Raw genomic sequence first — 23815 nt, 5'->3', positions numbered from 1 at the left:
AAAATTGTGTGTCTCCTTTACATCAATATTAATGCAATTAATATATATACTGAACTCAGGTGAAGTTATGGTAAATATCTCATCAGTTCTTCCATAACATACAATTTATTGTTCTAAAGAAAAAATATTTTTCTCTCTACAGAATTTACAAGTCACTAGGTACAGTAAATCAGCTGTCAGCTAGGTAATACCAAGAGGAAGATTTAAACTTTCAAAGTATTCAGGATTCTTTCCCCTTCATCTTGTAGATATACTGCATATCAAAGGATGAACAAAGGGTATCTGCTCAGATGCAGGCTTTGTCGGTGGTTGGGGAAACTATCTGTTGTCCATCTTGCTCCCCAGGATTGTACTACAAGGAAGTGGCATTATAAAGTAAGGGTGGGAAGGAAATCCTAGAATCTCTGCATAATTCTGGGTGGCTACAGCATTTGTACAGGTAAAGCAGTGTGTTTAGATACATAACAGTATTGGAGACATTAATACTCCTTCACCTCCAAATTTATTAAGGAAAAGTCAAAGGGAGAAAAAGCCTCTACTTCAGCAATATCTATTAGAAGATAATGAAATTTAGTTTTGGTGTAACTGGCAACTGAAAGTGTAGTAACTTACATTTATACAGTTCTATAAGAAATGGTTTGGATAATTAGAAATAGTATAATCAAACCCCTGAAGTCTTTTTGGTTCACCAACTTAGGATTGCCCATTGTGCTGATCAGTTAATTATGATTTTGCTGCTTTGACTTTATAACTTTATTCTATTTTCAGCGTGCTGTGGAAAATAATAGGATTATAACTCAGTTCTAGTTACTACTTTTAGAAGAGCTGCTGAAGATAGACGTAAAATGACCTGTGGTTAGTTTAGTTCTGAGTTACCAAGTATTTATTTTTGCCTTTTCTTGCTCCCACACACCATTAAATTTGGATCCCACATGAGGTCTGATTCATATTATTCTTTAAAAAATGTATTTTAATAAATATGCTTTGCAAAAGAAACAGCTTTTAAATTTTGAAAATACCAATCCTTTACTGAAAAAGTGTATTTGAATATTATTTTATTTTCTGGTTTCAGAGTAGCAGCCGTGTTAGTCTGTATCCGCAAAAAGAACAGGAGTACTTGTGGCACCTTAGAGACTAACAAATTTATTAGAGCATAAGCTTTCGTGGGCTACGGCCCACTTCTTCGGATGCATGCTTATGCTCTAATAAATTTGTTAGTCTCTAAGGTGCCACAAGTACTCCTGTTCATTTTATTTTCTGTTTCTTTACAACTTTCCCCAGTGATACAGTTTGAGCACTGTTAGAACTGATTTTCATCTACTGTATCTTTATTATGATCCAGCTCATTCCCTGAGATGAAAAAACTCACTTACAGGAATCTATGAGGTTCCCTTTGCAGAGTTTCCTCCAGATTATTTGTGGTGAAGGGAAAAAGAGGAGTGTTCCCCCCCGAACAAAAAGGGGACTGAAGTCCTAGAATCCCAGTGGCTCTTAAAAGACACACCCAAGGCCACAGCTATCCACACAGGCCCTGTGGCTCTCTACATCCTACCAGCTGTCTGCAGGCCTCCATGACATAACTGCCAACATCTGCCCCAGAATCTGACCCCTTAAAAAGACAATTTCACAATATGTAGGATTCAATCCCTAACTTAATACAGTAAATAATTCAGAAGGTGTCCAAACTATATTTGTAAAGAAAATAAGTTACACATAAAATGTTTGCTGAGAAGGGAGGAGTATCAAAGGGTGGGGCTCTGGGGAAGAACAGGGAAGGGGTTTGGGGCTGAGGCAAGAAAAAATTGTTTATGGAAACGGGGATAAATTGGGATGGGTGGTAGGGGGTCAGGTCAGGAGGAATGAAGGGACGGGGGGTGGCAAAGGGAATTGTGGAAAACAGGGGAAGGGGTGTCTGTCAGCCCTACATTCTGTATACATCAGGATCTGGGGGAGGGTCTGAAGCCCTCTCCCTACCCCCTTTGTGGGTGTGGCAATCTTGGGACCCATGTCACTCTACAGGAGTCTGCCTTACCTGCCCCCTCCATGTAAGCCAGGATATGGGCTCCCAGCCTCTTGGGAGAGGGACTCAGACGTTCTCCAAGTCTTTGTAAGTTTGCTGGGAACTGGGGGACCCTACTCCCATAGGGGTATCTGAGCCCTTTCCCTGCCTTGTCTCATATGAGCAAAGATTGGGGACCTTGTCCTTCTGGGAGTGTCTGAGACCCTTCTCCTGCCTTCCCTGTGTGTGCCAGGATCTGACGGGCCCCTCTCCATCTATGGGTTTCTATGTGCCAAAATCTGGGGAATGGAGTGGGGATAAAGGTAACACAAATTTAAAGTCTGACATCCAACAACTGAAGGTACAAATCGCCCCTGTATGGGGTGGAGGGCTGGCCACAATGTGTGGGGGGGAGAGCAGCTTGGACATGGGGAGGCAGTCAGGCTTGGGACAAGACTGGGAAACCTGGCGGAAGCAGAGATGGGGGCCCAGCCATGGGGTGTAGTAGTTATGAGGGACCCAGTCCAGTGTGCATCTTCGCCTACATAATTAAGGAAATGTGCACTAGGCTGCTGCCTGTGATATGTGTATACAGCAGCAGGCAGAAAGTGACAGCAAAGAGCAAACTTATTACATGTTAATGTCTTCTACACTGCTAACTGGTGGCTTAATGGGACAGGAAGGGGAGAGTGATCTGGAAATGCTGTCAGGGGGGTTATATGTTGTGGGGAATGGTGCGGGTGGAGAAAGAGACACACTGCTCTCTCACACACAAAGTAATTATAAGCACCACGTTGGGAAAAAAAAACTCAAGGTTTTGGGACACACACCATGTCTGTGATTTCTCTCACCAGCCCTCTCAACCACTATGCACTGCAAACATTTCAAAGCAGAACCGTTATCCCTGCTGCACTACAACAAAACGAACAAGCTGGGGCAGAAGCTCTTAGGAATCATATAGCAACTGTGTGGCCTTGTGGAGAGACAACTGGACCACAGCTATTCCTGGCTCTGCCATTCGCCTGCTCGGTGACCTTGGGCAAGTCATTTTACCTCACTGTAAAATGAGGATAATGATGTTAAGTTCTCTAAGATCTATTGACAAAAAACGCTACATAAGAGCTAGGTCTTTCTGGGAACATCTATACTGCAATAAAAAACCTGCAGCATGTCCACGGCTGATCCAGGTCAGCGGACTCAGTGCTATAAAATTGCAGCATAGACATTCAGGCTTGACTGGAGCTTGGGCTCTGAGGAGGATCCCTCTGGAGCAGGCTCAGGGCCCCATGCCCTGGCGGCAGCTCACATGCCCGGGAGCTGCAGATCCCGAGCGCGGTGAGCAACAAGCCGGGGGGCACATGGGGGCCAGCGCCCACATGCATCTGCTGCAGCCTGCAGGAGCCCCCGGGTGGAGGCGCTGGGCCACAGCCTGGGCAGGAGGGGCAGGGGGCGTGGCTACTCCCTGCTAGCGGCACCGCCGCCTTTGCAGGGCTGTTGCCCCCTTGCGCCGCGCCGGCTCCGCCATGGCTGGGGCTTGCTGCCACCGCAAGCGGGACGCTCTGGCTCTCTGGCCCATCCGGAAGGAGGCTCCTCCCTGCCGAGCTGCTGCAGAGGCTCAAGCCTGGCAAAACCAGTGAGTGGACTCGGGGCAGGGTAGGATGGGGAGGGCTCGCGGGCAGTAGCATAGCTGGTGGGGACCAGGGGGAGCAGCCGCTCCCCTGAGCACTCACTTAGGGGCGCTTCCCAGTATGTCCGGGTCTTCGGTGGCACTCAGGCACTCACTTTGGCGGCGGGTTTCTTCAGTCGCTCCAGGTCTTCAGCGGCAATTCGGAGGCGGGTTCTTCAGTCTTCGGCGGCAAGACTTGGGTTTTTCTTTTCTTTTTTCGCTGCGTCACAGCGGGTGGCACTTTTTTTTAATGTGTTCACTCCCCCTGCTCTTAGAACTTGGTTACGCCACTCCTCACGGGGGGGCTGTGCACCCTCCAGGGGAGTTCAGGGGACAGGGAGGCGGGAACCTGGTCTGGGGAGCAGCCCCTGGGTACGGCTGGCCCCTGGGGTCTATAAAGGCTCGTTGGGATTTGCCCCTCAATGAACCAATGTGCGGGAGGAGGGGGCGCGGATGGGGGAGACGCAAGGTGGAAGTTTCGCCTAGGGCGCAAAATATCCATGCACCGGTCCTGCCACAATAGCATATCAACTGCAAGCCTAGGTGACAATTACAACTGCCTAAATGACCAATTATTCCTATTACAATGATTTCTTTGTCTGTTAAAAGAAACTATGAAATTCACTGACAAAAACCTTTGTTAAGGTAGAGTTAAAGTTGTCCAAAAGTATCTTATGCCTTTCCTGAACATCAAGTTCAGCAAAACTCAAGCCACTGAAAACTAGGAAACAGCGTTAACGTACATGCCAATACAGCTTTAACTTTGCCCTCTTTGAGGGAGGACCCAATCATGCCCATAGTGCACATACTCATTTCTACCTTTCCAGACAGACACACAACAACTGCAGCACAAAGTCGAATACCTTCTCTTAGCCAAGGCAAAACTTGTTTTTAGGTGAGCTGTACTGACTAGGAGCTACCTTAGCTGTTCTATATTCAAACACTGAGCCTACTCCCCAGAAACAACTTTGTATGTGTTAATTTACAACTTCCTTTACTCTCATTTTACAACTCCGTCAGTCCTTATTACTGGATTCCATCTAACATTATACTTTCACTCACCAATCATTAAAACCACAGACTGCTCTCATATCCCACCTCACTGCTGACAGTCCCCTTTGTTAGATGACCCCTGTACCCTGCTACTGACAACTTCCACAACTCAGTGCTGAAATAATGCATCTTAGATCCCTCAAGGTACACATGCTCCTCTTTCCTCTGATCACACTGACAAGGAGGCTCAAACACAGATCTCATATCACTATCACAGCTCTACCAACCTACTCCAATTAATCTCTCCACCATTCAGTACAACTATACCCAACAGTGCATGCAACTAGAGTATATGTAGGTAATGTCCAATGAGTACTGCCAGTTCCAGAAGAGCAGAATTAAGGTCATGCTGGTGTGAATTCAATGTGAGCAGGTTTGAATAGTTTGGGTTTTGAAAATCCCACCCAATATCATCTGGTTCACCCAATCCAATAAATACATATATTGCCATCATCAGCAAGTATTAATTGACAGTTTGTGGCTGTGCACATTATCCCTGCAATGTGAAGCAGCATAATGCAATACACAGTATTGTGCCCCACCCCTCCGCAAGGAATCCCGTCCCAGCTAGATGATTCTTTGTGGCAGAGGACACAACGAACTGCATTTCTACTCCCCACTGTTTCAACAGACAAGGCAGGATTAGGCCTCATTGCTCATCCTTCCAGATCTAAACCACAGATTTTGACATTCAACCTGAAACATTCTGCATGTGTCTCTGTGAAGAGAAATGAAGGGCTGTTTGCAATGCCAATATGGGCTTTACATGCAAAGATATAAAATCTGTTTTATACGGGGTATGGGATCCCTACATTATTTAATCAGCACTATCTCCACTTAATGAGTCCATTTCTGTTGCTGCGAAAACATTTCTTAGCACCAAGCAGTCAACAAATTAGTCAGTGACCAAAGACGATGCTAGGAGAAAAGTGCATCTATAGGTTTTGATGCACACATACAGAGCTTACCATCTGCTAAAATTTCTGATAGCGCTCACAAAATAACTGTGACTTCCGTTCTCAATCTTTAAAGTTTCACTATGACAGTAAATTTGTCTTAATTAAATCTAAACACAAAGTTACTACAAAACAATTGTATACTTCTTTAGATTTACAAATTCTAATAAACCATTTAGATCCAGTATAAAGTAATACTGATACATTCAACATTAACAGATCTCCTTTTTATAGTGAGAGGTGTAGAACTTCAACACCATTAATCATTTACAGTATACATTTTGGATGTAATTTATGAAGACAGACCATCAAAATAGCACGATTGACTGATTCCCTTCTAACTGAATTTTGGATGAGTATACAACAGTACCTTAAACTCAACTCAAAACGTAACACCAAACTTCATACCATAAGAAAGCAGAAGGCACAGAGAAAAGAAAAATTAAAGAATTCCATGACTTTTCTCCAGAATCTTAACATTCTGCTAAAAGAAAACCCCTGGGCAAAAATAAAGAGACTATTCGTATTCTTACGTTAGAAATAAACAAATAAGATAGGTTTGGAGTTGAGGGATGGAGATAAGGAGAATTCTCAAAGAGTCTTATGATCCCTAAATGTAGCTACAGTCTCTAATTCTAGTTTAAACATTCTGTAAACCAACATTTCTGGAACTAAAAATAAAAAGCAACTAATTTACTCAACTAGTAATTTATTAAGTTTGGAAATACCAGATTAATATCCCATAAATTCTCCAATCTGCTTTTCAATTTATTAATCATCATACAGTGCAAACAGCAGAAAATGGACAAAACCATTTTACATTTTCTTTTACAAAAAGGGACTGATCACTTGATGATGGCCTGTTCTGTTCATTCCCTGTGAAGCACCTGGCATTGGCCACTGTTAGAAGAAAGGATACTGGGCTAGATGGACTATTGGTCTGACTCAGTATAGTCGTTCTTATGTTCTCGGAATGACATAGGTAAATGCGTAATTTAACGTGAAGAAGTTTATAAAACAGACTGACTAGAGTACATAGACAGTCTTTAAACAATTTTTGTATAGTTTGCAAAGGGAGGAACTTTTAATTCTGAATCAGCCACCACGATTTACAATTTTACACTTTAACAAAGAACTACTTTCTGCTACCTTTTAATGTGCAACAATCTAAGTGTGGGTTGTTCTTGTCTTTACAAGCTGGGAGGCAGACCCAATGTCATTGACTAGCTTAGCTTTGACTAGCATTGGCTTTGCTCGCTATATGAACTACAAAAAAATTTCTGACTCCTGCAATAGTAGCAGGGCAGTTCCATACTACCAGCTATCACAAAGATATGAAAAATGCATCACTGAAAATTTCTAATAACCTAATTCAATTCCTTTTTGAGCTTACTTAAATTTGCACCTTTTTCAATATTACACATTAAATTCACGTACTAAGTATGCTATAAGAACAGTTAAGTAATATTTTATTGTGTTAAAACTTGTTTTTTCAAAATAAAGTAGCGTTATTAGCACAGATAAGAGCAACAGACATCCCAAGTGAAATTAGCAAGGTGAGTAATTTTTCAGACACTACCTACTCCACTTGTTCTCTCATGGGGCCTATAATGACAGAATATAAGAAGAAGCTTATGCAGAAGCTGAGGAAGATGTTCCTCCTGAAATGCTTGCCTCCAGCTCTTCAGTTGAGGATGAGTTCTGCCTGTTTTGTGTACAGTGGAGCCTTCAAGGGCAGATACTACAGCAAGTTCTTCAAGTAGGGATAATTTCTTATTTGTCTATAAGAGGGACAAAGTGGGTGAGGTAATATCTTTTATTAGATCAAGTTCTGTTGGTAAAAGAGACAAGCTTTTGAGCTACAGAGAGCTCTTATTCAGGTCTGGGAAAGGTACTCAGAGGCTGAGCCCTGGTCTAAACTACAGAGTTAGGTCGACATAAGGCAGCTTATGATGACCTAACTCCACAAGCATCCATGCTAAAATGTAGCTCCCACTGATGTTACTTCCCCACTACACTGACTTAACTCCATCTCTGCGAGAGGCGTAGCGCTTAAGCTAATGTAGTTAGGTTGACACAGTGTCAGCATAGACACTGCGGTGCATACATCAACTGTTGTTGTCTTTCAGAAGCCTTCCCACGATGCCCAACACTGACAGTGAGAACATGCACCACCGACACAAAGCCATAGTGTGGATATGCAAAAGCCATTGAATTACTAAAGGTATGGCTACACTTGCAGCTGTACAGCGCTGTGAGTCAAACCCGCCTTCGTATAGCTGAGTAGGGAAAGCGCTGACAGCGCAGTGGCATGGCCACATTTGCGGCACTTGCAGCTCCATTGGGAGCGGTACATTATAGAATCATAGAATCATAGACTATCAGGGTTGGAAGGGACCTCAAGAGGTCATCTAGTCCAACCCCCTGCTCAAAGCAGGACCAATTCCCAACTAAATCATCCCAGCCAGGGCTTTGTCAAGCCGGGCCTTAAAAATCTCCAAGGAAGGAGACTTCACCACCTCCCTAGGTAACGCATTCCAGTGCTTCACTACCCTCCTAGTGAAAAAGTGTTTCCTAATATCCAACCTGGACCTCCCCCACTGCAACTTGAGACCATTGCTCCTTGTTCTGTCATCTGCCACCACTGAGAACAGCCGAGCTCCTTCCTCTTTGGAACCCCCCTTCAGGTAGTTGGTATGGGCAGCTATCCCAGCGTTCAAGTGGCTGCAACGTGCTTTTCAAATGGGGGGTGTGTGGAATATGACAGGGAGTGTGTTGTGTGTATGTCGGGGGAGAGTGGGTTTTTGGGGTGCTGAGAGTGTGTCAGCATGCCGTCTTGTAAGTTCAGACCCCCTTGCCACCCCTGCTTCTCACTCACTCAACTCACTCACTCAAAGCAAACAGCAAGATGTTTGCTTTTTCTCTCTGAAATGGAGCGTCACTTCCGTATTCCTGCAGCATACCTGCAGGCGATCACAACAGTGAGAAGAGTGGCCACTTGATAAGGGGATTATCACAGTGCAGCAAGTTAACTCCTCGTTCACATTGACACCCGGGAGTTGTAGCCAAAGTGCAGCAAATATTATTCCTCTCGGGGAGGTGGAGTACCAGCAGCGCTGTAGCTGCGGAGACACAGCGCTGTACGTGCCTTGCCAGTGTGGATCGGGAGTGAGGTACAGCGCTCTGGGAGGCTTTATTGCACTGTAACTCGCAAGTGTAGCCAAAGCCTTAGATGGTTGTATGTCAATGTAACTTAGGTTGACTTAAATTATGTAGTGTAAATATACCCTAAGTCTTACAAACTAACATTAGTATACAGTAGAACCTCAGAGTTATGAACACCTCGGGAATGGAGGTTGTTTGTAACTCTGAAAAGTTTGTAACTCTGAACAAAACATTATAGTTGTTTTTCAAAAGTTTACAACTGAATATTGACTTAATACAGCTTTGAAACTTTACTATGCAGAAGAAAAATGCTGCTTTCCTTTTTTTTAGTTTGCATTTAACAAGGTACTGTACTGTATTTGCTTTTGTTTTTTTGTTGTCTCTAATGCTGCCTGATTGCATAATTCCGGTTCCAAATGAGGTGTGGGATTGATTGGCCAGTTCGTAACTCTGGTGTTCTACTGTAATTACATAGCTCAGGAGTGTGAAAAATCCACAACCCTGAGCAACATAATTATACTGACCTAACTCCCGGGGGAGACACCGCTATGTCAACAGGAGAGCAACAGAGCTACCGCCTCTCGTGGAGGTGGATTAACTACACCAACAGGAGAAGCTCCCTCGTCGGCATAGTTGCTTCTTCATTAAAGCAGTGCAGCTCTGCCGCTGCAGTGCTCTATGTGTAGACAAGCCCTTTGTCACAGCTGAATACAAGGTGGAACTGATCCTTAACTACCTATGCTAAACACTTATTGTAAGAGACCATTCAAGATGAAGTGATCCAATAACTCCTCTGTAGTCATAGGACAAAAAAGGGGGGTTCATGGGTTACAGACTGTTGCATTAAGTCATAAATCCAGTCACTTTATCAAGACCATGATTTTTAGTGTCTAGCAGAGGTATGAATTTAAACACCCAGGCTAGGCTTTTGTTTTATTTGTCTGTAAAGCACTTAGCATACTTTTGTGTATTGTGCACCTATTTCTGGCACAATGAGCACCAATTACTTATTAGGATCAAGTGAGAGTAACATGCTCTATGGACTTTCTTCTATTCCCTCAGTTAATTCATGCAACTGAACAACCCAGCAAATGTGAGTAAACAGACCACCTAATTTTACTTTGCAGCTAAAAATAAGTGGACTTATTTCATTTGGTTTACTTTTATTACATTTGACAGATCTCAGCATGACAACAGTTTTGTAAACCATGCGGCTTTTCATATTGTCTCCTACCTGATATATTCTAAATGGGATGTAGCGAAATCCACTATCTTCTGGAGGATACTCCATGAGTTTCCGATTTATGGCCCAAAATTGGTCAAATTTGTCTGTGAAAGTAAGAGTTGTATTTATTATTAGCATTAATAACGTATATGCTTCTTTACTGAAAAAGATACACGAAATATAATGGGCACAATCATACACACGGGAAAATGGTGCATCTAAAACCCTTTTATCACAGAATTTTTGCCTGTGAGTAGGTTTTTTCCCCCTATAATTCTTGTTCCCTATGTAGCCTCAAGAAGAGGAATTGCCCTCCCATTGCTGAAAATAGAGCAGGTAATCTACCTTGTCCCACCACAGTCACAATGTGATGACTTGTCAGAAACTAAAGAGAAATTGACTTCATGTTACTCTGCTTCTTCCAAGGGTAGAGAAATACTGTGTAACACAGCATTAACAATGCTGCTATTTCAGCCAGAAGGAGATATTGCTAATGCTCTCTGCTACTACAGCTCTTTGCTCCCCATTTTTTCATATTTATCAGCTTTTTTAACTTGAGAGGAAAAATCAGGTGCAAAGTACAGGGGATTTAAGAGCAGAAGCAGCAACATGGAGACAATTTATTTTTGTCTCTTGATATTTGCAGTTAGAGAAGGTCCTTTAGGATAATCTACTCTGGTAAATATGGAAGCACTTGTAAACAGCAAAATCACAGAAGAAATGTGTACCATTTTGATGGAACAACCTGAGAATAAAAGTAAAAGTTTAATATGTTCAACATACACACATTGATTTTTGTATATTATACACAGTAATTTATATTAAAAGTTAACTGGTTTTAATGTTGGTAATATCAGAAACAATGAAGTAGTTTCAGAGAGTATACATTCCCTCTTTGCCAAAGTACACTGAGTGCTGTACAACACAATAGCATTAAAATATGTTAAACAAATGTCTTAATTAAAATAGGATAAGGAAAGCACTTGAAAAGGGCAAAGAGGATATTCAGATAAGATCAACCAAGCAGAACAAATACCAAAAAAAGGAAGAGTAGGAGGGAGACGACAGGTGGGGAGCTAATCAGGAGCATACTGAAAAATACCTTTAAAATTGAGAAAGGTTTGTTATTAAGAAGTAGAGAGAGATATAGAGACATCAGTGCTCTAGGGGCCACAAAGTCATGATCAACTGCCAACCTAAGACACAACAGATGGCTCTCTTAAGGCATATATGTTGTGTCTTATCACATATACCCAATGCAACAATGCTCAGCTTGATCTCAAATACAGTCAAGGTCTAAATTTTTTTTTTTTTTTAAATCCAACATGTTACAGGGAACCAAAAGTAACTCCAATTAGACAGGACTAATATGATCGCTGTGATTCAATCCAGGCAAAAAAGGTTTATCTGTATCCTGAACAAGCTACCAATGATTGATACATATTATAGAATCAAGGGCTGGAAGGGGCCTCAAGAAATAATCAAGACCAGCTCTTGTGCTGATGCAGGATCAAGTAAACCTAAAGTCCAGGGGTTCTCACAACAAATTTTTTGGTGGTCTCAATGTACGGCCACCCACTCTTGCTGGTGGCAGCTCTGACAATTTTTTCTAAAATACTTAAATAAAATACAATGATTTGGACATGTATATGTGCATTTTTTCCCCTAAAGTTAATTATGTAGGGTTTTTTTTCCCCCAAACTCAAACAAAATAATGTACTGTTGTCTCTATTCTTTACTGGACCTAAATAGAATGGAAACAAAAATAAGGTGCTTTTCATGTTCTTGTCTTTTCTTGTTATTTCTTTTGGTTGCTTTTTTGTTTTAGACTTGCTAGCTAGTAAGTCTGCTGCTGTGAAAAGTGGCATGTGTGTGTTCGTTAATATTTTTCACAGAAGCAAACTTGCTAGCTAGCTGGGAGATAGTGAAAAGTGATATTAACAAACATACAAATACCACTTTTCACAGCAAATTTACTCAGCCCCGGCAAGCTGGGGGACAAATTAAGCCCTGGATGGGGAGGTGGGTAGGGAGGCAGTAGGGAATCAGGGGCCATGGATAGGGGGGACCAGAGGAGGCAGCGAGGACCAGGTGCAATGGGGGTGGGGCAGCTTAGGGGCTGGGAGAGGCAGCGGGAGCCAGTGGTGATGGGAAGGGTGGCGAGCCTGGGGTCAGGCTGAAGCCCTGTGGCCAGAGACCAGAGCCCACTGCTCCATGGCCGAGCTTGCTGCCACCACCCCAATGCTGAAGCCAGAAGCCCTAGCCCCATCAGCCCCAGGAAGGTGGGGAATTCACACCAGCTGCCTACTCTTCCAGCGTTTCTGGCTCCAGAGGGGGACAGGGCCCAACCCCTGCTGGCAGCCTGGGGGAGGAGACGCTACTTGCCCCCCACACACCAAATCACCGCCTACGAAGCTGTGGTCACAAAAAAAGTCCCTGGTGGCCGAATGCGGTCGCAGTGACCGCATTTGAGAAACGCTGACTTAGACCATACCTGACAACTTTTTGTCCTGTTTCTCATAATCTCCAACAATGGGGATTCCACAACTTTTTCACATAAAAGTCAGGTTTTCTAAACCTTTTATCATTTTTGTTGCTCTCATCTGGGCTTGCCCCCATTTGTTCCCATCCTTCCTAAAGTGGGTTGCCCTGAACTGGACGCAGTACTCCTGTGGAGGCCTTACTAGTGCTGAATGGAGCAGGACAATTACCTCCTGTGTCTTACGCACGACATTGCTGTTAAACACCCCAGAATGATATACCTCTACCCCGATATAACGCGACCCAATATAACACGAATTCGGATATAACGCGGTAAAGCAGTGTTCTGGGGGCGAGGGGGGGGAGGGCTGCACACTCCAGTGGATCAAAACAAGTTCGATAAAACACGGTTTCACCTATAATGCGGTAAGATTTTTTGGCTCCCAAGAACAGCATTATATCGAGGTAGAGGTGTATTAGTCCTTTTTACAGTTGCATAACACTGCAGATTCTCATTTAATTTGTGATACATTATACCCCCAGATCTTTTTCAGCAGTACTACCACTTAGCCAGTTATTCCCCATTGTGTAGTTGTGCATTTGATTTTTTCCCTTCCTAAGTGTAGTACTTTGCCTTTATTGAATTTCATCTTGTTGAATTCAGACCAGTTCTCCAATTTGTCAAAGTCATTTTGAATTTTACTTCTGTCCTCCAAAGTGCTTGCAACCCCTTCCAGCTTGGTGTCATCTGCTAATTTTATAAGCATACTCTCCACTCCATTATCCAAGCCATTAAGGAAATACTGAATAGCACTGGACCAAGAACTGACTCCTTTTAACTACTCTTTGAGTACAGTCTTTCAACCTGTTTTTCACTCACCTTATAGTAATTTAATCTAAACCACATTTCCTTTGTTTGCTTAAGAGAATGTCATGTGGGACTCTGTCAAAAGCCTTACTAAAATCAAGATATTGCTACAAGCTGTAAGAGGAATTAACTTAAATTTGTGGTCAGTGGAGCAGTGGTGCTGTTTCAATGTCATGAGGTAAGGGCACAGCCTGTGTGAAGTGCACAACTGAAATACTTCGGTACCATGTCTAAACACGTGGCTTTTCATGCAAAGGTTGTGGCTGAAATAGACCCCAGACACTTACTTTACAATCGGAAAACAAGTTATTTCAATAAGTGAGAACATGAAGAAGGATGACCTCCTCACTCTAACTGCTGTCCACCATCAATGGGAGGTTAGAGACCGGGTAAGATTGTCTTAGAAGCCCAGCAATACACAACGATTTGAGGATGGTTGACTGCATCCCTTCACTAAGTTGATAACACCTGTCCATTATGGCAACATACTACATGAAATAACTAAGACATGTAAGGGACTGAACCACAGGTGGGTCTCAAGCAACCAATACTAACCATTGACATCTTACCAGAAAACAAGCTAAACCAAACAAACATCAGCATATAGATCTAATTTACCTTTTCAGTGCTTAGATATAAATGATAGGCTTTACTGCAATGCCTAGGAGCATCTAAGGCTACAGTAAAAAGATAGTAAGGAGACTGTGGAAGAGCTATGGAGGAATACATTTTTCTAGTGCTCCTATGGGAGTGGATACCCTTCCCATAGTCTTAAAAACCTTGTCCTTTTATTTTAGTCTAGTATAATGCTTTTTGTTGTGGTTGCTTCAATCTTCACTAAAAAGATTCAGACCTGATGCTTAACAAAAATATTAACAACTAGGGGGAAGGATCTCAGGCCAAAATAAGAAAAGAACAGGTTAAAGGATATGGTATATAGTTAAGTTAGGTGTATTCAAGTCAGCAGTGTCTAATAAACTTTGCCCTAGAGTAGTTAAGAAAACAGCAAAGCAATTCTTGAACCATTAGCGAATATCTTTGAGAATTCATGGAGGATGGCTGAAGTCCCAAAGGACGGGAAATGGGCAAATATATTACCTATCTTCAAAAAGGGGGGAAAGCAGGACCCAGAGAATTATATATCAGTCAGCCTAAATCAATATCAGAAATATACTGGAACAAATAATTAAACAATTTGTTCAAACCTAGACGATGATAGGAGGATGTGTAATAGTCAACACATTTGTCAAGAGCAAATTGTGCCAAACCAATCTAATTTTCTTCTTTGACAGGTAGAAATGATATACTAAAGTGCCTGGAATTTAGTAAGACTTTTGACACAGTCCCACTTGACAGTCTCATAAGCAAATTAGGGAAATGTGCCCTAGATTAAATTACTATAAAGTAGGTGCACAACTGGTTGATATACTGAGCTCAGTAACACAGGCAGTGGGGCTCAGAGTCTTAACAGTGATCGAAGTATGACCTTGCCAACGTTCACATACTCCCTCAAAGTCATGGTGATGGCGTAATGGGTGAATATATGTATGGAGTATCAGGTAGTAGCACTGCAAAGATCCAGGATAGGTAAGTGGGCAGTGATGTTATCAAAAGCTTAGGGTCTGTGATGGTAAGGCACTGTTCTGGGACAAACATGCCCAGGAGCAAGTTGCCAAAGGTTCAACTGGAGGCCCCATTAAAGTAGTTAACACTGTGTTAAGGTCCCAAAGCAGAACTGATGCTTTTACAGGTGGAATCAGGTGAGCAATTCTCTTGAGAAACTCTTTTTCCCCTTGAAAATGGGGCGTGAGTGGCAGAAGTATCTGCCAGATGAACCTTTAGGGAACTTAAGGAAAGGCCAGAAGACTTCAGATTTAGTAAGTATTCCAAAATGCCCTAGATACTCGTCCTCATAGGCTGAATCCCTTAAGCAGAAGCCCAAACAGAAGTTGGTCCAATAAAAGATATTACCTCACCCACCATGACTCTCTAATATCCTGGGACCAACTCAGCTACAACTACACTGTGTACAATGGAAGATAGTAAATTAATTGACTGACAGTTAACTCACTTGATCAACTGCCAGTTAAATGCCAGTTTGGAGACTTGGTAAATATTTCTACCAGGACACATATTTGTGGCTTAGCTGAGACATGTGTGTCTTGGAACAAAATTTGTGAAGCATCCAGATGAGCTAACTCGAGTTAAACTGGAAATTAGATTAATTTGAGCTTAAAAACTAGTCTAGACATACCCTAAGAGAGAACTTTCAAGGCACACACAGGAATAACTGCAATTGTAAATATATACTTTCTCTAGTTGGGAAGAGTGTGACTTGGAATGAAGAAATCATATTCTTATTACCCTTGGGCTAGCTAATTTTATACTAGATTTGCTTCTCTTAGGAGCTGCAGTTACTTGGGCAGGACACACAGGTGAATGGGGACAGACACAGGGATGGATTTAAGCACCAGGCCACAACTTTATCAGTGAAGCACCATTCCCCAATATTATCTGCTCCATCTCCCCATACTAGGCATTTAAGTGGGTCCAGTGGAGGGGTTACAGGGCTCCCATTAGACAACCCATAATTCAAGGTTGACTCTCCTCAGCCTATCCCTAGGATTCAGGTTAGTCTGCTGAATCCTCTCACCCTCTCCCTTGTACAGGGGGACCAGGGGCGTCCCTACCCATATGCAAAGTATGCAGTTGCTCCAGTCCCTGTTCCGCCTCTTCCCCATGGCCCCCGCCCCTGCTCCGCCCTAGCCCTGTGCTGCTCCAGTCCCTGCTCTGCCTCTTCCCCATGGCCCCACTCCACCCCTTCCCCAAAGCCCCCGCCCCTGCTCTGCCCCTGCCCCGCCTCTTCCCACCCCTGCTCCGTCCCAGCCCCGCCCCCACTCCCCTGAGGACTGCAGCAGAGGGCAGGCCTGCACTCACCAGCAGCAGAAAATGGATCGACCCAGCCCGCTCCGCAGGCTCCCAGCCACACCACTGGTGAGTGCTAGGGGGTGGTTCCCCCCTGCATCCCCCACAGAGGCCTAGGTCCAGCCCCTCCCCACCCCAAGGAGGCCTGGGGCCCCACACACACACCGCCGCTGGGGGGACTACATAGGGCACCAAAATGGCTAGGGGACAATAGGCTACGTCTACACTAGCGACTGGACATGGGTCCACATGCATGCTTGTGCCAGAACTTGCCTGGCATCTAAACCCCATAAAAAATGGATACTCACCCTGTTCAGTAACTGCGATTCTTCGAGATGTCCCCCCATGGGTGCTCCACTCCAGGTGTGCTTGTGCCCCCTGTGCCTTTGATTGGAAATTTCTCATAGCAATGTATGTTCAACCCATGCATACAAGTTACTCAGTCTTGTGCTCTGTGCTGTTATATAGCACTGTGCAGGCAAACTGCCCTCAGATCCTTCTCTACCTCGAAACTCCAAAGCAGAGGGGAAGTTGGGAGGGTAGTGGACCACCCATAGGGGGACACATCTTGAAGAACCACAGTTATTGCACAGAGTTTGTAACCATTTCTTCTTCAAGTAGTGTCCCTATGGGTGCTCCACTGTAGGTGACTACCACTCAGTTCCCCTTAAAGAGGTACAGTGCTGAGTCCAATATTGAATAAAAGATAGCCGAGTCGAATGCAGCATTGGAAAGCAGAGCCACGAGTTATTGGATAGTGCTCAATAAACGTATATATAGAGATCTAAGTCATGGCTGTAGAAGCAGAAATAGACCTCATATAGTGAGTTCATATGTCTGAAGGTGCTTGGAAATGACAAGCTTGGTAGCAACAACTAATGCAGTCGGCTATCCACTTGGAATGTCTTTGTTTAGAGATTGCAGACTCTTTTGATCTGTCTGCGCCTGAGAAATAATTTGGGAGTCTTTCTCTCCTGACATCAAGTGTGGGTAACAGCGCTCTTCTTTGCCTAGGTGAGATTTAGGGTGGAAGATTGGAAGGTGAATGAGTTGGTTAATATGAAACTCAGAAGATATTTTTGGTAAAATCTTGGGGTGTGGCCATCATGTGAAAGATACTGTGAAAGGGAGGTATGCCATAAGGGCCACTATTTCCCCAATTCGTTGAGCCAATGTGATGGCTACCAGAAATGCTGTTTTCATCGATAAATGGAGGAGCGAGCAGGTAGCCATTGGTTCAAACCGTGATCTTGTAATGCATTTAATAACCAGATTGAGGTCCCAAACAGGAGCAGGACATCTGACTGGTGGAAAAAGAGATTTCCAAGTTTCATGAGGAACCTCGTTGTTGGGTGGGAGAAAAACCTTCTATTGGAGAATGCAAAGCCGTGATGGCTGCCACGTGGACTCTAATGGAGCTTGGGGATAGCCCTGAGATTTTTAGTTCTAGGATGTAGTCCAGTGTATCTGACAGAGATGAGGTTGTTGGTGGAATGTGTTTGAGGTCATATCAGCAGGCAAATCTCGTCCACATTTGTAAGTAAGTGTAGCATGTAGACTGTTTTCTGCTGTGTAACAGCACTCTTTTTACTTCCTCTGAACAGGTTGTTTCTAATCCCATGAAAAAGGTTGCGGTTCTTGCACGAAAATCATGGATTCCGTGACTTTCTGCGATCTCTGTGATTTCTGCAGCAGCTGGTGCGGCTGACTCCAGGACCAGCTGCTTGGGACCAGCCGTTGCTGGAGTGACCCAGGCCACTGCTCGGGAGGCCCCGGACAACTGGCTCCAGGGACCGCCTAAGCAGTGGCTGGTCTGGCTGGTCCCACGGATCGGGGTGGCCCCAGAGAGCGCCTGAGCAGCGATCCGAGGGGCTGCCCTGGGGCCAGCTGCACTGGCCGCTGCTCAGGTGGCCCCGGGCAGTGACCACCCGAGCAGTGGCCAGTGCGGCTGTCTCCAAGGAACTCCCAAGCAGCGGTCCTAGGGACGTCCTGGGGACCGCCCGAGCAGCAGCGGTCTTGGGGTGGTTCAAGCAGTGGCTCCAGGGGTGCCTGCAGGCACCCCATCTGGAGAGTAGTCCCGGGGAGCAGTGGCTGAGGGCAGTCAACCCCCAGCACTGGAGCCAGACCCCTCCCCCCAGAACAGGGGCAGTGGGGCCCCAGAAGTAGAGATTCAGTCAGGGGTATTTTTGGTAAAAGTCATGGACAGCTCATGGGCCGTAAATTTTTATTTATTGCCCGTGACCTGTCAATGACTTACCAAAAATACCCGTGACTACATCTTAGCCTTACCTATGACCCATCAACCAGACATAATTTGAGGCGAAGAACTCCAAAACTGAAGTGAAGGCTCTTTTTGCCTTCCTAAGAGAAAAGATTAGGAGCAGCCTGGAGAGTGATCATTGAGTAAACAGCTGTATCAGGTAAGGAAATCATGTTTGTCTGGGCTAGGTTAGAACTATTAAAAAAGGACAGAACCAGAGTTATTCTATTTTGAGTAGGACTTTAGATGATATTAGAGGAGTCGGGGTGAACCCATGCAGCAGACTCAACGACCCCCCAAAGGTCAGAGACCCAGCCCACCTCTGGACCAGAACTGGGCACATTTCTTGTGCATCACCATGGCGAACAGGTCTATTCAAGGGGTGCCCCATTGCCAGAATATGTGGTGAAGTATGATGGAATCTATCTTCCACTTGTGGCTTGAGAGAAGTGCCTGCTGAATGTGTTTGTAGTCACACTCTGAACTCCTGGAAAGTAAGCTGCTGTGAGGGCGAACTGATTGCACATTCACCAATTCCAAAGCTTGAAAGGCTCAGTGCAGAGGTAGGGGGATCTTTCCCTTCCTTGCTGGTTGATACAGAACATGCATGACATGTTCTCCGTTATGAGCTTTATGTGTGCCCCTGATTAGTGGTAGAAACTGGAGACAGGTGTATCTGACTGCCCTATATTCCAGGAAGTTGAAGTACAGAGTGGTTTCTTGAGGTGTTCACCTGCCCTATGGTGGGGGTCTAGAATTTTTGTGCCTTCATAAGATGTTGAGTAGGCCTTAAATCTAGGATAGGTCTCTAACTGCCGTCCTTTTTTGGAATCAGGAAATATCCAGAATAAAACCCCTTCCCTCTTTGCTGCACAGGAACCAGTTCTATAGCACTCTGGAGTAGGAGAGAGTCTTTTTCCTGTCATAGCAGATTCTCATGAGAGTGGTCTGTGAAGAGGGACAGGGAAGGGGGGTTGGCAGATGGAAGAAAAGCAAAGTGGATGGGGTATCCTGTGAAAATGATCTCCAGATTACACTTGTCCATAGTGAATAACTCCCAAGCCCGCTGGAAGTGATATGGGTGGTCACCAAAAAGAGGAAGGCTGGAGAATCAATTCAGCTGGTAAGAATGGGGATCTCAACCATCCTGTCAAAATTGGTGCTTTGAGGTGGAAGTCTATGAGGTTGAAGGTTGAGAAGTGGGTTGTTTTCTTCTCTGGAATCTCTGTCTGTGGTGTTGAGGTTCACATGATCTCTGGGACTTAAGAATTGAGCAGGATGGGATCTTTGCGCCATCTGGGACTTACTAAACTCTCCCATGGGTAGGTTATAGATCCTAAGTGAACAAAAAGTAGCCCTGGAGTCCTTTAACATGTACAGATTCATCTGTGCTGTCAAACAGATTAGTACCATCAAAAGGGACATCTTCAACCAATATTTTGGACCGCCTTTGGAAATCTTGAGAGCTGGATCCAGGAGGCACTCCTCACAACTACTGCTGTAGAAATCGAACAGGCAGCAGTATCAGCAGCATCTAGGGAGATATGCAGAGATGTTCTAGTGAGCAGCGGGCCTTCTGCAATAATTGCCTGGAATTGCTCTATGTTCTGCTGGTTGATTCTCAACAAATGAGTTCAGCTTGGTATAATCGGTATTTCACTATTAAAGCCTGGTAGCTGGTGATTCTGAATTGTAAAGTAGCTGACGCATACAATTTTTCTACCAAATAGGTAAAGGCGCTTACTAGGATCCTTGTCGTAGAGTATAGATTTTGGCTGGTGGTGCCACCCATGTTCATTAAACATGTAAACCACCAAAGAGTTAGAAGAGAGATGAGAAAATAAAAATTCTGAGTCTTCTAATGGAACATAGTATTTCTTATCCACTCTCTTGCATGTAGGTGGAATTGTGGCTGGGATGTACCAGATAGATATTGAGGCCCCACTGGACCCTGCAAAGGTTAATAGGCAAGGCCATGCAGGCAGATGAAGTTGCATAAAGAAGGTCAAGCAGCTTCTGATGGGATTCTTTAACCTCCTCAAGAGGGATCCTCAAAGAATCCACAATTCTTTTGACAAGGTCCTGAAACTGCTTGAAATCGTTCACCAGTGATGGAAGAAGTGGCATAATTGCTTCATTCAGGGATGAAGAACAACTGTTGGATGGTGGAGAGATGTCTTCATCAACCCTAACTTCCTGTTTCTCAAACGTTTCTTCCTGAGGTTCTCATCTCTTAGAGAGGGAGGATGATGAAAACTATTTCTTTGATGCGTGGTGCTCAAGGCCCTAGAGAATTGCTGATAGGCCGCCCAAGGATCCTAGTATGGCTGAGGAGGCAGCGCATATTGCACGGTTGAGGGTATCTATGGGTGGTCATACCAGCAAGTCTGGGTATATCACAAGTGATACCAATCTCCTCAGAGACCTCTGGAAAAGAGCTTCTATAGGAATGGAGAGAAGAACCTTGCACAGATATTTGGGAGACCAAGACAAGATCTTCATCAGAATTCTCCTCTTCCAAATCACTCTGTAGCAGTGGAGCACTGGAAGAAACATGAGATGAAACAGTCAGTACTAGTCGAATGTCCAGAGACCTGGAAGTCCTCAGAGTGTATCGGAGCCAAGCAAGTGAGTTGGGCGTCTCGGACACAGCAAGGTCTCAAGGAAAGCTAAATTCCTGAGGTACCAAGAGTGTTGCCAGTACCATGTCCACAGCCCACAACCAAGTAATAATGTCTGAGAGAGTTGATGGTACCGTGAATCTCAACTGCTCTGAGCAATGGAGCCCAAGCTGGCTTCTTTGGTGCCGGGTGAGAAGAGGTAGAGCTCTTCTTGCCATCTCGCTCTGCTAACAGTACTTATGACCTCTCAGAGCCCAACTGCTCCAGGCACCCAAAACAATGTGCCCATGCTGCTAGGGAGGTGCATGTGACTGCTCTTGCAGCTTCCCTTTGCTTCCCAGTCATTTTCTGTGGGTAAGCAAAGAAATCTGCAGGGGACATGAATTCTCCACACATAGTGTCACAGAATTCCCCCAGGAGTAAACTAAGTTAAGGGCTGTTATACAGAGGACAGTGATCAACTGTTTTCAATGTCCACTGAAGGAAGGACAACAAGTAATCTTAATCTGCAGCAAGGGATATTTAAGTTAGATATGAGGGGAAATGTTTACTATAAGGATAGTCGAGTACTGGAATAGGTTACCAAGGGAGGTTGTGGAATTCCCATTATTGGAGGTTTTTAGAAACATGTTAGACAAACAACTAGCTGGGTCAGTCTAGGCATACTTGGTCTTGCCTCAGCACAGTGGGATGGGCTGGTTGATCTCTCAAGGTCCATTGCAACCATACATTTGTATGATTCTATGAAATCTGTAGTTTGCATAAAACATTTGTTCAATTCTTCAGTTTTTAAAGCTATTACCTCTTGTAATAGCAAAAATTAACTGCAAAATACCAAAGCAGCATTCTGGGTCACAGTATTGTGGGACAAACAGTGCAGATATGTTATAGACATGTGTTAATGCAGATGCATACTTCCTTATCACAGCTGTTAGTAATCTACCTTGCTCAACCCAGCAGTCTGACAGTTCAAAAGCTAAACAGGATTTTGGTATGAGTGGCTCAGGAGGAATGATAAAGGGATTCAAAGCCTTTCACCTTATATAAATTCACTTGTTTGACTCCAATGTAGTTGCTAGTGACTCAAAAAATTAGCACCTGATGAGATATCATGGTGTGGAAGTCTCCATCCAGCAGACATTTTCCCCTCAATCAATTCCAGCCCTTTAAAGTAGTGTCACCAAGCCTCCATTTTAAATTCACAAAGGAAGATTTTCTTTTGTTCAGTCTTGGAAGTGGTTCACCTCATACAAAGTCCCCTTCAGTGTCAAGATTAAATTAAGGTCCCTTAGGGTATGTCTACACTACAAAATTAGGTCGAATTTATAGAAGTCGGTTGTTTAGAAATCATTTTTAAGGTCGATTGTGTGTGTCCCCAAACAAAATGCTCTAAGTGCATCAAGTCGGCGGACTGCGTCCACAGTACCGAGGCTAGCGTCTACTTCCAGAGCGTTGCACTGTGGTAGCTATCCCACAGTTCCCGCAGTCTCTGCCGCCCACTGGCATTCTGGGTTGAGATCCCAATGCCTGATGGGGCAAAAACAGTGTCGCGGGTGATTCTAGGTACATGTCGTCAGGCCCCACCCTCCCTCCCTCCCTGCCGTGAAAGCAATGGCAGACAATCATTTCGCGCCTTTTTTCAGCCCAGACGCCATAGCACTGGGATCATGGAGCCCACTCAGATCACCGCGGCAATTATGAGCACTTTAAACACCACGTGCATTATCTTGGAGTATATGCAGGACCAGAACCTGCCAAGGCAAAAGCAGGCGAGGAGGCGACGGCAGTGCAGCGATGAGAGTGATGAAGAAATAGACATGGACATAGACCTCTCACAAAGTACGGGCCCCAGCAATGTGCAAATCGTGGTGTTAATGGGGCAGGTTCATGCCGTGGAATGCCGATTCTGGGCCAGGGAAACAAGCACAGACTGGTGGGACCGCATAGTGTTGCAGGTGTGGGACGATTCCCAGTGGCTGCGAAACTTTTGCATGCGTACGGGCACTTTCATGGAACTTTGTGACTTGCTTTCCCCTGCCCTGAAGCGACAGAATATCAAGATGAGAGCAGGCCTCACAGTTGAGAAGTGAGTGGCGGTAGCCCTGTGGAAGCTTGCAACGCCAGACAGCTACCGGTCAGTCGGGAATCAATTTGGAGTGGGTAAATCTACTGTGGGGGCTTCTGTGATCCAAGTAGCCAATGCAATCAAAGAGCTGCTGGTATCAAGGGTAGTGATTCTGGGAATCATGCAGGTCATAGTGGATGGCTTTACTGCAATGGGATTCCTTAATTGTGGTGGGGCGATAGACGGAACCCATATCCCTATCTTGGCACCTGAGCACCAAGCCAGCAAGTACATAAACTGCAAGGGGTACTTTTCAATGCTGCTGCAAGCACTGGTGGATCACAAGGGACGTTTCACTAACATCAACGTGGGATGGCCAGGAAAGGTACATGATGCTCGCGTCTTCAGGAACTCTGGTCGGTTTCAAAAACTGCAGGAAGGGACTTTCTTCCCAGACCAGAAAATAACCGTTGGGGATGTTGAAATGCCTAAAGTTATCCTTGGGGACCCAGCCTACCCCTTAATGCCATG

The 23815-nt window shown here is 44.5% G+C and overlaps 1 protein-coding gene across 10 annotated transcripts in view; it reads right to left on the bottom strand.

Annotated features, from left to right (window-relative positions):
- ATG5 (autophagy related 5) overlaps positions 1-23815 on the bottom strand; it is a 147672-nt gene that overhangs the window by 55246 nt on the left and 68611 nt on the right. For 9 of the 10 annotated variants that reach the window (XM_034765955.1, XM_034765948.1, XM_034765952.1 and 6 more), the window contains exon 6: positions 10074-10168. In XM_034765955.1, coding sequence (XP_034621846.1) covers positions 10074-10168 — 95 coding nt within the window. Of the gene's footprint in view, positions 1-7175; positions 7456-10073; positions 10169-23815 lie in introns of those variants that run through there. The other variant, XM_034765956.1, reaches the window with a different exon arrangement.

This window comes from Trachemys scripta, chromosome 3 (genome assembly GCF_013100865.1).
Source record: "Trachemys scripta elegans isolate TJP31775 chromosome 3, CAS_Tse_1.0, whole genome shotgun sequence".
NCBI lineage: Eukaryota > Metazoa > Chordata > Testudines > Emydidae > Trachemys > Trachemys scripta.
This window is presented reverse-complemented; position numbering and strand designations above follow the sequence as displayed.